General features: G+C 36.6%; 1 protein-coding gene across 1 annotated transcript in view; it reads left to right on the forward strand.

Moving 5' to 3' along the window:
* mybpc2a (myosin binding protein Ca) overlaps window positions 1-13,940 on the forward strand; it is a 34,237-nt gene that overhangs the window by 5,024 nt on the left and 15,273 nt on the right. Inside the window, exons 2-3 of the mRNA XM_065278329.2 lie at window positions 7,266-7,301; window positions 7,938-7,952. Coding sequence (XP_065134401.1) covers window positions 7,266-7,301; window positions 7,938-7,952 — 51 coding nt within the window. The remainder of the gene's footprint in view (window positions 1-7,265; window positions 7,302-7,937; window positions 7,953-13,940) is intronic.

Here is a 13,940-nt window from a genome sequence, read left to right on the forward strand (position 1 = left end):
TAGCTCAATACTGTATCATTGATATCACTATTATTGTATCCATCATCTTGTGTACTATTTCTGTTTATGAATATCATATAAGGCAGTTTGTTCGGGGTGGGTGGGGAAGGGATTGTAAATGTAAAATATAATCTCTGTACAAATATTAACATTTTTCTTTGAATAATACAAATATATTAAAAAAATAAATAAATTTAAAAGTGCACTCACTGAGTGCACTCACATACAGTACTTGAAACAGGTCACAACCTGAGTTATATTTAAACACTGACGGTCTTTTAACAGTGGGTTCTGTTTGTTTAACATTGTAACGTGTAAATCAGCGTGAGCTTACTGGATGTGTACAGTATGGTATGTGAAGAGTATTTGTCGACATTAATCCAGACCTGGTATGGATAGATATAGGGATAGACCTATCAATCAAGGCATTTGTAAACTTAACGGAATCGTTTATTTTAAGCCCGATCATTTATTTTACGTCAGCTGTTACACAGGTGTCATAACAGAGAGCGGCAAGTTGGGCCTGGAATACGCGGCTGAAAAGTCTGCAGTGTGGATAGAAGCAGTCCAACAGGCACATGTAATGTCTGCAATGCGAGCATTTTGCGAGGCGCTAGCAACCGAGCTGCGTTCATTTCGAGACAAAATACCGCACGTTCAGTCAGCTCTGTGGCGCTGTTTTTTTTGCGCCTGTAGCATTTGCAGCAAAGGCACGGTCTGCCTTCTCGACTGTACATTTCATACAAAGTGAGAGTTTAAGTAACTGATAGCACAGAGTGAACTTGCTGTACCCCGTTTAGTGTTTATTTTTAAGGAAGTATTTGAACAAAGCTGTGTGTGAAAAATTACTGTAGTATACTTTGTTATTTACTGGAGTTAGTATGCTGTAGTATGAATATATATATAATACTACAGTGCTTTGTAGTAGCCTGTTAACTATGTATTGATAAACTGTTGTAAATGCTCTAGTATAGCTATTTTAATATTTATGCTAAGGTTCAAAAACAATACACACAGTGAAAGTTGGATTAACTTAAAAAAAAAAATACTTAAATTGGTAAAAAATGTAAAAAAAAAAAATTCAACTGAAATTGTCTTTCTTTAAATGAGAAATGTGACTTTGAAGATTAAATTAATAAATTAATTTAGGTCCAGCTTTTACTTTTTACAGTGTGAAAGTCCATCTAGGATTTGTTTTACAGTTTTTTCTTAAAGGGGACATTTCATAAGACTTTTTTAAGATGTAAAATAAATATTTGGTGTCTTCAGAGTACGTATGTGAAGTTTTAGCTCAAAATAGCATATAGATAATTTATTATAGCATGTTAAAATTGCTATTTGAGGTGTGTCCTTTAAATGCAAATGAGCTGATCTCTGCACTTAATGGCAGTGTCGTGGTTGGATAGAGCAGATTAACGGGTGGTATTATCCCCTTCTGACATCACAAGGGGAGCCAGTTTTTAATTACATATTTTTTCACATGCATAGTTTACCAAAACTAAGTTACTGGGTTGAACTATTTTCAAATTTTCTAGGTTGATAGAAGCACTGGGGACCCAGTTATAGCACTTAAACATGAAAAAAGTCTGATTGTCATGATATTTCCCATTTAATGCATTGCAGAGCTATTTGGTGGCCATACATTGAATACATTTGATTGATTTTCATAACCTTAATGTATTTGAAGTCTGCACCTAGCGATATAGGAAAATACATGGATCAGATTGGGACTCGGTATTGGCAGATACTCAATATTAAATTACTTGGATCAGTGAAAAGAACCTTGATCTGAACATCTCTAAAAAGTCATTTTACTCAAGCCCACACAGAGGGAGGGATTTGGGGACTGGGAAACATTTTTTTTAAATGAATCCTTACCCCCATCCACCAGATATATTTTTAGGGGACAGTTCACCCAAAAATGTATATTCTGCCATTTTGTCATTGAGTCAACTGTCTGTTGCATATGACAATCATAAAATGCAAAAGAAAATGTTTTTTAAAGGACAATAAGTAGGATTTACCCCCGTCTCGTGGTGAAATTGTATTTGCATTTAAACGAATAGTTCTCTCTAGCGCCTCGCTTTTCCAAATGCGTGTTGCAACTACGGTAGCCGTTATGTACTCACTCATCTCCTTGTCCGTTTCAGCTGGTTCACGTGTTCTAAATGGAAACGCATTGGTAGGCTAGTGCTTTTTGTCCCTATTGTAGTTATAGCCAGGGCCGGCGCCACGAGGGGGCACTATCCCGCCCCCTCAGATCACCATTAATGTTGAATGGGATTTTAATGATAAAATGCGCTATTTAAAAATCACGTTTGCCTTGTGTATTGTCTTCCTAAAGGGAATTTTAAAGTCTAATTATTTAACAAAACAAAAAAACAAGTGTGCATGTATTCTACCGTGACACACGCCCACTCATGTATAGCCTATAGGCTTGTTCGAATTCATCAGGCGAAGACGTCAAAATGCCGCGAGAGCGAGACGAAACGACACTTAGTATGATTTCTCGAATCGTTCTCGCGGTACTTTGACGTCATGTGGTTGTTGGTTCTTGCAGCCGCGCCTGAAGTTGAACAAGTTTGTGTTGACGGCTTGAGGCACGCCGACAATGAGCCCGCGTTCTGAGTCTCAGAGGGAAATCAAGATGTCGAAGTGGGAAATTATATAAAAATTTACAGACAGGAGTGTGAGAGTGACCTGGGCCTGCCCTGTAGCAATGGATATATGGAAAATAGCATTGGAAGTTCTACAAACCGGACTCCGGATTGTCACACATCAATTAATGCCGTGGCGCGGATGAATTATCGGAGCATTTCATGTGCAAAGATCCAAATATTCGGCTGTCAGTCAATTCGGGCACCATGAACTTCAGCTAGACTGTACATAGTTTTGAAAAGTTCAGATGTTCATGTTCTTCAGCATCCTTGCAAGTCAACGTACAACCAACAGCCTATTATTGTTCTGCATTTAACGTTAAAGGTAAGCCTGTACGATCTCTCTCTCTCACACACCTGTTTATCAGGAGTAAATAGATAAAAAACAGACATTGTTAAATTTATAATTAACGAATTTGAATTAGCCTATCCTACAGCATAGCTGTATATGTAAACGAGTTATTGCCATTTTGCTATTGTGGTTCTCTAGCTGCTTAATCGCTAGCTTGGTGCATTACTTGTGGCAGTTAAAATAACTACGTTATATGATCAAATTGAACCAAAATGTTGATAAAATGTTGCGTTTGGACTGTTTTTGGGCTGAAAACCATCAACTCTATTTGCCAACACTGCCCCCCACCATTACGTAAAATTTATTTCTACCTCTGGGTCTGAACTTCTAATGAGTAGTGTTGTGCTAATATGTGACGTTAGGTATGCGTTTTTTTGTTGTTGTTGTATTGTTCAGAGCTCTGTACGTTGCTCACTATAGCTGTAGTTTTTGTGGTTGTATTACAGAGATGTTTGTTTATAACACTTTAAAACTTAATGTACCAAACCTATGTATTTTCTAGCTGGGGGAATTATATGCATTCATGTGATCGCCCCCTCTGGTATTTTAGACGCCCCCTCATCAGCGCTCGGCTGGCGCCGGCACTGGTTATAGCGGAATGACATGGAAGCCTCCTTGGACTTCAATGTAAGTGAAGAGTAGAAATTCTAAGCTTACAAAGAAAAGTCAGATCACTGGCAGAGGTCATTTGACACCAACGAGGACATATTTATGAATAAAGACATTGATTTTGATTAATAAAACACTTCAAATCCTACTTACTGTCCCTTTAATGTTAATGATGCTTTCTTCCATACAATAAAATTGGATGGGGATCAAAGCCAACTACTATATGTCCAGCTATAAAATTATGGATATTTTGTGGTTACTATTGAAATAGTAACCATGTTTTCTAGTTTTAACTGTAGTAAAGCCATGGAAAATGTTTATAAGGGGAATGGAAATTCTAGTTTCCTCTTCAACTCAATGCTCAACTCAAAATTTTTGGAGTACGCCCCCCTTTGTGTAGGGTGTATCCCTTCGTGCCACCCTCAAAAAAATGAATGACATAAAACAAATCTCAAACTTAAAATTTGAATGAAACAAAGCAAATGCCACCCTCCAAAAAAAATGAATGACATAAAACAAATCTCAAACTTAAAACTTGAATGAAACAACGCATATTAAAGTATACAATGTAGTTCTTGTGGTTGGTGGCTATATTTTTCTGAGGTTTGATTGCACAAAATTTACGATAAAGTAATGTATTTTAAAATGTCATAAAACTGGGCCCCTGGCACGATCTCGCACCCCCCCAGTTTGGGAACCACCTTATTAACTATTACATTGCTTTCAATGGCATCTGTATTTATATCTAAGGCTTTTTCTGATTGTTACATAGTCACAGAAACTGCAGGAGCAGCAGTAAAGGAGGAGATACAGCCAGTCAAGTAAATGTCACAAGCGATTAACTTTCTGAACGTTCCACCGAGTTTTCTTGACAGAACAAAGAGAGCAAAAGTGATTTGTCAGCAAAGCGGAGAGAAGCGCTGAAGGTTTATGTAACTAAAATGAGCCAATTCTAACTGCAGCCACATATACGATACAGATTCAAGTGCTGATGCTTGAATTTCATCCTGTTGTCAAATTCAGTGCAGCGTGGGTTTTTCCGGGTTTCAGGATAGCAGCTTGAAACTAACTCTGATATAATCAGTTTAGATCCTACCATATTTGTATCTCACAAAAATAGCGAATAGAAAAGAACAGACGTATGTCATCCTGTCTGTATATAGTTATGTTTGATAGAGTGTTATGTAATTTAAGAGAAGGCAAAAGAGAGAAGAGGGAATTAGACATAAACTCATTTACACTTCTCTCATGTGATGATCATGTTGCATACACTACACATAGGATATCTGAATTTTCTCAGTGCTAATTTAACATGGCCGAATTGGAATTAGGTAAATCATAATGATTTTATGACCTCTGGCTGGCTCTTATATCCCTTCTTATTCATCTGACTCTTAAATAATGAAATAGTGTTGTCACATTTTATTTTCTATCTCATGGCATATTTTACAAGGTGGCTAATTTGTATTAATAAGTACGACCACATTTGTACATTTTTGTATGATTTACCTTGACCCCGTGACCTTGAGGTTAGGAGTGAGGTTTCGTTATTGCTTTTTTATGATTTTTGCACTATTAACTTATGATACGAATTAGACAACTCGTAAAATATGTACGAATTCTTGTGAGATCAGGTTGAATGTGAGCTAGTCTGTGAAAGCATGCAAAGTCATTGACATGGTCACAAATGTTTAAGGAGTAATAATTGTGTTTTGCAGTAAGATTTAATAGTCTACATTGATATTTTTTGAGACAGTTACACTTTTAGAAGTTGTGTGTTTGTGCGCAGTTAAGTGTGTGTTAGGTTTTAGCACAGTGATTGTAGATAGCAGTGATCAGCACCAAGACTTGAATGGTGGCGGCAGTGCTGACAATTGGAAACCAGAGATGTCCCAAGGGTGGTGTGATATAAGAAGAGCTGTTGAAATTTTCTTTGAAGGATGTTGTTCTTGCAGAAATGAAATCTGTATTAATGTATGTGGCTAATACCAAATTATACTGTGCTTTAGATGTTGGCTCCAACATGAGATGCTGAGGAGATGAGAGGTTAACCAGGCAGAATCATACTAGTCAACCTCCTTACCACAAATATTATGCTATTTAAGTTTTATCAGCTGGTGAAAGGCAAACAACTTAAATATGATTAATAGATGTTTACTCAGAGTATGTTAGATTGGTTTCCATAGCAACAGCAAGCCACATGCACACCATTGCAGTGGTGTTATCAATAGATTTAAGGGGAATGTGCTAAAGCTAAAGGTGATCCTTCTTCGAAGATGAACTGTATCACTTCAAAATAAAACATAAGTAAATTAACACTGCCATTTCTGTTACTCACTCAAGTATTTTAAAGTAGTTATCATAGTTACATGCGAGTTACATGATCTTGTTTGTGAAAAAGTACTCTCTGGTGACACGTCCTTTTTTTTCGGATGGATCTCAGCCAGGTTCTTAGATCCTGAGACAGGGGTCCTACTCCACCGAGACGAAGATATACCAGAAGTGCTTGAGAACCATTAACATATTGCGCTCTGAAAGACAAACCTTATCAAAAATAGAAGCGTCAGGATGTCGGTATGCAAGCAGGGACCAGAACCTAAGGGCTGACCATGCAATCTGACCCCAGGGGCCAAGGCCAAGAATGGTGTCTCATATGCTTATTCCTAAAGATTGGGTCGTCGACCCCTTCAGGTCGTTAAGAGTCAAAGTTATGCCTGAGCTTGAGGAGAGAAACACACTGTAAAAAAAATCCGTAGAAATTACAATGTTATTGCAGCTGGGTTGCCGGTAATTTACCGTAGATTTAAATTTATGTTATTTACTGGCAAGAGTTTGTTCAAAGTTAAATAAATTTTAAATATTAACAAGTCTTTATCTTTACAGAATAAAACTATACAATAACAGCCTCATGCAAAGCATTCTGGGAACCAGAAATCATCATCAACCTTTTTCTGTTTTTTGCTTCAGATTTTGTTTCCCAGAACGTTTTGCTTGATGCTGTTTTTTTAGTTTTACTCTGTAAAGACAAAGACTTGTAAATGTTTAATGTTCATTCAACTTTGAACAAAATGTTGCCAGTAAATAACATAAATTTAAATCTACGGTAAATTACCGGCAACCCAGCTGCAATTTCTACGGATTTTTTTTACAGTGCAGGGATGGTGAGGTTGGCACTCTGCAACAGTGCAGTTTACACCAGATGAGACTCTTGGATGCTCTATTTCTAAAATACCTCCCGCAATTTAAAACACACAGATGAAAAAAAAAAATTTCTCTGAAGAGCATAAAAAAGCAACTGGATGAAAAAGTGCCTGCAGTTGACTATCAGAGAATATTTTGCTGCATCTATTGCTTAAATAGTTTTAAAGTCTTTACCTCTAGTAAGAAGTGGACCTGGTCATAGGCAGCATGGGTTCCCCAAAAGGTTTTACATAAACTTGAGATAAATTATTGTCTACTTTACATTTCAGTGCCCTAACAACTTGTATACTTATACTGTAGAACTGGATTCCTCACATGCCACATTAAATGTCCTTTCCATGTCAGTTTAGTCAAAAGATTTTAAAGATATAACGATAACCAATGTTGATTTAGCCCTGATTTAGCTGTTGTGATCTGTTTTGAATACTGTGTGTTATTTCTTTCAGCTGCTAAGGCAGAGAAGCAGGAGGCTCCCCCTGCTGGTGAGTGCATTACATCTAACGTGGTCCTATTGCTACTCTGTTGGAAAATTTTCAATATTTTGAAATACTCCAGGGGTCTCAAACCTTTTTGTGAGCAAGGGCTACCACAATAGATAAAATACAGTCTTATCATTTTGGAAACCATTCAGCTGATCTCTGGGTCTGGCGCTAGCACTTTTAGTATAGCTTAGCACAATCCATTAAATCTGATTAGAACATTAGCATCATGCAAAAGAAATAAACAAAGAGTTTCAGTATTTTTTCCTATTTAAAACTTGACTCTTAGTTACATCGTTTACTAAGACTGGCAGAAAATTTAAAAGTTGTGATTTTCTAGGCATATATGGTTAGGACTAAACTCTCATTCTGACATAAACGAAACTCTTTGGTTATTTTTGAGTGCGATGCTAATGGTCTAATCAGATTTAATGGATTATGCTAAGCTATGCTAAAAGTGCTAGAGCCAGACCCGGAGATCAGCTGAATGAATTTCAAAACGGTAAAAAACAAATGTTTGACTTTAGGGGAGTTGGAAAATGAGGATATTTACAAAAAAAGTGGAATGTCCCTTTAAACATTAAAATTTGACTCCTTTTGAGAGGCAGTCAGGCTCACTCTATGTATCTTTTTTCACAGATAAACGCGCAGAAGGTGGGTCACCCGAATCTCAAGAATCTCATTTGTCTTGAATGAGGCTGTTTCAAGGGAACAAGAGGTGGTTTTCTATCTACGAACGAGTTGTATGTGTGTGTTGTGGTGGCTTAGGGTTAGCATTAGGTCAGTACTATAATTGACTATATGCATGGTTACTTCCTGGTTTTCGATAAGCCAGCTCAGGCTTTTCCGGAGAATTGTCAGCTTTAGCAGTGGTGATGGTTAAATTTAGTTTTGCTGAAGAGAAAGACAAAGAGACGCAGCAGTGCTCAGCTGTTGTCCGCTCACAATGCTGAAATATTAACTTCATTTTAATGAATTACATTCTGATTATAAAATAAGTATCACACTATTGATGCTGTTAAAGCTACCTCAGTATTTTGAAGATAAGTTTACAGAAGGCTGGCTTTTATTACTACACATGCTCTTAAAAGGTACCCCGTATAAGGAAGATGAAGATCGTTTTCGAATCTTATCGCTCTTAACTCTTTTAACATCAGACAGGTGCCAAACTTGATCTCTCTTAATAATTTTTTTTAACATCAAGCAAGTTATGCACTTTATTTCTCTTTCATGCATGTTTTAAAACCGAACCCAAAATTTCAGACACGCAAGTGAATGGACACGCATCATTTTAATTAGTTAAAGGTGCCCTAACCTAGGTGTTTTCAACAATATAAATATAGTCTCTGGTATCCCCAGAATTTGTCTTTAAAGTTTCAGCTCAAAATACACCACAGATCTTTCATTATACGATGTTGAACATGGCAATTTGTGGCTGCAATGAAAAACCTTCTATTTTTGTGCGTGTTTCTTTAAATGCAAAGAAAGCTTTTTATCCCCTCCCTGAATGCAAATTAGGGGTTAGAGCGTTACACATGTGCTTTGGACTTCATCAAAACATGTGTCTCTGTCAGAAGGTTGAACTACGGGCTCATAAGGTGGAGTTTGTGAGCGGTTATGGTCGGGGCGTAATCGATGTGACATCACATTGATAGGGGATCCACAACAGCCTGTTTTGTGCGACGGTTGTGGTTTAAAAGAGATTACACAAAGAAGAATAGATAGATTTGTATAATAACAGGATGTTTCTGCACACATACTGATGACTAATTTTCTGCTAGAAACACATTTAAAAAGTGATTTTTTTTAAGGTTAGGGGGGCTGTAAACATTTAGGATGGTACACCTCTTAGAAATCGTTCAAAAAATATTATTTTAGATGTTCAACGACTTTTTAGAGCGTTGGATTCGCTAGATGAGAGCTAAATGTTCTTATTTTTATGAAAACCTCTGACTCATGTAGACAGCACTGGTCAGATTTACTGTCTAAGGTTGAAACAGAATAGTGGAGTTAAAATTTATTTGCGTTAACATGTTATTAACGCGTTAATTTTAATGGCCTTAGTTAGTAAGGATTAAAGCATACAAGTTCTCCTGGTCAAGGTACCTTTTAAGAAAGTTCCATGCATATGGTCAATTATTAGTCCTCCCCATTGTGACAATATTATATTTAAAATATGCAAATTTGCAAGTATATTCTTACTTTTTAGAAAAGCTGTAATGGTTAGGGTTTTATTAACTTTAGGTGCACTAAATCCGATTATGATAATGCAGCACAGTTTTGTACATCTGCTGGAGGATGTGTATTTATTGCAGGCATTTGCATTCATCAGTTTTTGTTATTATGAATTTATGGTCAAACACCAGCAATGTGGGAGATATTGTGGAAGATGTATTGTTTCCTCTCAAAGGTGAGATGGTATGTTGGTGTAATGTGATGAGAAGGTGAGTGTACACAGTTTAACCACGGTGTGAATGTGGCACTTTTTTATTGTTTTGATTTATGTTCCAGTGTGGATGATAGATAATTTATACATGTTTATAACTTACAGTTATCTTGAGAGGTATTTGGACTTTTGCATTATTGTATTCAATTAGACTTTTCAAGCTAATAATATAGATTTTTAAATGATAAAACAGCAGGGTTTTCAATCATACACTCTCAGAAAAAAAAAAATGGACAAACAATCGTCTAGCTATCACTGGGGATTTTGTACCAACATGTACCTCACAGGTTCTAATATGCGCTCTTTGGTACCAATATGTACATCTAATGTACAATTATGAACTCTTTTAAGTATTTTAGGGGTACATTTTGAAAGGATACCATCGCAGTAAGCTAGGGAGGTGCTACTGGGATCTGCAAAGAATCTGAATAACACAGATTTGGGTTTTTTTTCAACGTTGTATGACATTTCAAACTTATGACTGGTCCAATACTTACATTTTGAATAGATAAAATAATTAAGATGATAAAATAAAATAAGCCAATGCTGAAAAACATATTTGACAGGTTTGGTATATTTTTCTTTCCCAATGATGTTTTATTTTTCTCTTTAGCAGTTGTGTGTAGTTATGTTGTTATTTTTATGTTGTATGGTGTTTAACACGTCTCTCTCTTTATATGTTGCCTTAACCTATGCTTTCATTGTTTCTTGTCATTTAGAGGAAAATGAGGGCAGTGATGGTAAGAGAAAGAATCCCTGCTATTGTCTCGCTGTGTGTGTTTGCCTATTTGTCAATGTGCTAGTTGCTTCCCTGTGATTGTGCACATGAACAAACGTCAGTCACTGTCTCTGTTGGTGGCCCATAGGTCTGTCACAGGGGTTCTGACTGGCTAAAATGAGACCAACAAACAAACAAATTATTTACTGATGTTAATATACACATCTTAATCCGGTCTAAGATGGTTTGCTGGTTTTAACTAGTCAGATGGGGAAGCTAGAATATCAGCTTTCACAGGCATATTAGCCTATATGAGGTAAGATCAGCTTAAACCAATGGTCAGCAAACCAGTTTAGTCTAGTTTAAGATGTACTTTTTTGCATTCAGATGGAGAATCTGATAAACATAAGCACTTTAGTTGGTTGACTAAACTGAATGATTATGAAATATAGTTGCCAACACATCATTTTGATGTCTCAGAATTTTAAAATCTTGGTGTGGTGGTCGACCGTTCCTACGAATTGTGCAGTATACTGATACTCTGAAGTGTGTGTCTCTCTGAACATTTCACCGCTGGAAATGTGTGGATCTGTTTTGGAGATGTGACAGTATCAGGGTCAAGACATTTAGCAACACAAGGTTAGAAAACAGTGAGCTGGACACTAGCTTTAAGCATTTTCACAGTGCACATGTGTAGTTGCTGATATTGGTGTTAAACCTCTTGGGCATTTGTCTAATTTGGGTTAAAGTGTTTCTAGGTAATTCCCCGTGAGTAAACTAAATACCTGGCTACACAGAGTACACGATAATATATGACCTAATTATTAAAAAAATATGTATTAATTTAAGTGAAACTATGCATTGTACTGTGATTTTTTTCCCCTGATCAGTATATCATATTAACCTGCATAAACATAAAACAGAGAGCGAATGTGCTGGAAAGTTTTCTCTCTTGCTTTATGGAAATGCATGATGTCATCTGGCCCTGATCCCAACACAAAGAGGTTAAGTAGCAAGTGGATGTGCATTTTAAAAAGTACACCTTTTTGATTGATTTATTATATCTGTTACATATTCATTATACAATACATTTTTCTTTAGAGCCAATAAAGGACGAGAATGCAAAAATTGGTTACCTATCAAAGACATTTACACAACTTGAGTTTAACCAGCATTAAAACACTGCATAAACTATACTAAATGAAGAGTTTGATTCCAAAATGCAATAAATTCATTTAGACTAGGTTTGGTAAAAATGTGTTTTCTATACCAACAAAGTGACAAGACGAAAAACCAATATTTTCACATAGCATCTTTAGGTTATAATAACATAAAAAATTCAAATCCATAATGCTTTTTGCAAAATGCTATAAATCCTATGAATCAATAAATAAATGTGCATTCATCTTTGCCATGTTATATTCATTTAGTTGACTAGTGGTATACACTGATTAAAAAAACTAAACATTAATGGCATTAATCAAAACACTTACTTTGTCATATTAAGAACACTGTCATTGCTGCTGTTATCCTTCTTAGGACGTCGCCGCTGAACTGTTTTTGATCGCAATCAGCTGTAAAATGTTTGGTCCTGCTCGATTTTCATTGACTTCGAGTAAAATAATGGAAAGTTTTCATAAGATCCCCTGGGGTCAATGTGTTAGCATGACAGAAACTTGATGCTGTCGTTTGAGAACAAGCAACAGCCGCCCGAGTGCCTCTCACGTAAATTTTTCGATTTTGATGGCTTACGCTTCTTCCGCAGCACAGAACACCACCACAAGTTTATCAATGCCATCAAAATTATTATTTTGTTTTTGTTTGTTTGTTGATCACGAAGTACAAAGTAGAAGAACAAAACTAGGATTCCGTGTGTATTTAAAGCACCGCCCTTATTGTTTACAATGTGTGGAATGGTGCGCTGTGATTGGTTAAGCGGATTTATTGCATTCTGCAGAGAAGGAGGACTGGCGTTTGTCACGGTTTGGAAAAAAGGGAGAAAAGATGACAGAATAACACGGCAGATATTGTTTTTTTCCGCAAGATTAAGAATGAACTTTTTAATACTGAACTGATACAATACTGATTTTGGTGGTAACATTTATTTATCGCGTTTTAGAACCAAACTCTTCAAATACTCACTATGATGATAATGGTTTGCCAGAAAATAGTGTTAAGATTGGATTGGTACTGTATGATTGGTTGATAAAAAATAAATAACTTAATGGCTATGCACTATATGAATTCTGATAAAACAGGGAATGGGACGGGTTTTCTGTATGAATGTATGTGTGTGTTTAAAAATGCCTCCTAATAGGTCAACCTTAAAAGATCCATGGTCCGTATAAATAAGTTGCTAATTGTTTTCTGTACTATCTCTCTCTTTTCTCTGATACAGAGTTGCCTGAGGATGGTAAGACACACAAATCCTTTAGCATGTATTGTCAGCGACATATACATGAAAAAATTAAAGGAAATTTATCATGCAAAGGAAGTTGTGTTATTGTCTTTCACATCCCAGTGCATTTGGAAAGGGTGAAAGTAAAATGTTAACTGCTTAATTTAAGGTGTTTTGTTTTATTGTTAGATAGATTGGTGGTGCCAAACCTGCTAAAACTGGACTCAAGACAAAACTTTATATATAGAGTACATGCAGTATTGTAATGAATAATTTTCTTTTTCATCCTCATTTCTATCCTTGTTGCATAAGTATATCAACGGGCAACAACATAAACAAATGGCTTTGTGGCCCAAACTTAACCTCCAGTAGACTTTCGCAAAGAATCACAATCAACAGAGTCCTTCTAGATTAGATTATTTTTAATATTTTTAATTCTAAGCAAAATAAATAACCAGTAAACTACTTATGCCGAGTTCAGACTGCATGATTTTCAAACTAGTCGGGTCACAGATGTATTCACACTGCGTGACTATCTGTGGTAGCGTTCAGTCGCTGCTGTTTCAGACTGCATGATGGATTGGAAACAGGGGTTTTCATACTGCACGACTTTACCGTAGGAAGAATCGCCGACAACTTTGTGCCGGTCCGCAAACTACGTCTCACAACCGAACGCACGCGAGAAGTGACGCGAAGGAAACAACGGGAGGTCACGCGTGCAAGACCAGAGTTCTCACGTGAGACTGGGATTATGATTAAAAATGGTAGCTCGCAAGACGCTTTCCATACAAATGGCATGTGCGCTCATTTGCAGCAGAAAGAAGAAGAAATAAAGTTTATGAAGGAGGAAATGTTTGGAGAGACTCCTCCCCGAACTTCAAGCTGTCCTGTATGTTGCTCTCTCATTGGCTGTAGGTCATCGCCGATGTTATTTTCAGTCAAAACACATTTCACACGGCATGATTTCGAATCGCCGACAGGTTCAGATATCTAGCATGCCAGATATCTCACAGGTGTTGGCAACTCGTCTGCGATTCTCTCAGATCACGTCTTTGATAATTCACACTGTGTGATTGTGAC

This window comes from Paramisgurnus dabryanus, chromosome 3 (assembly GCF_030506205.2).
Source record: "Paramisgurnus dabryanus chromosome 3, PD_genome_1.1, whole genome shotgun sequence".
NCBI lineage: Eukaryota > Metazoa > Chordata > Actinopteri > Cypriniformes > Cobitidae > Paramisgurnus > Paramisgurnus dabryanus.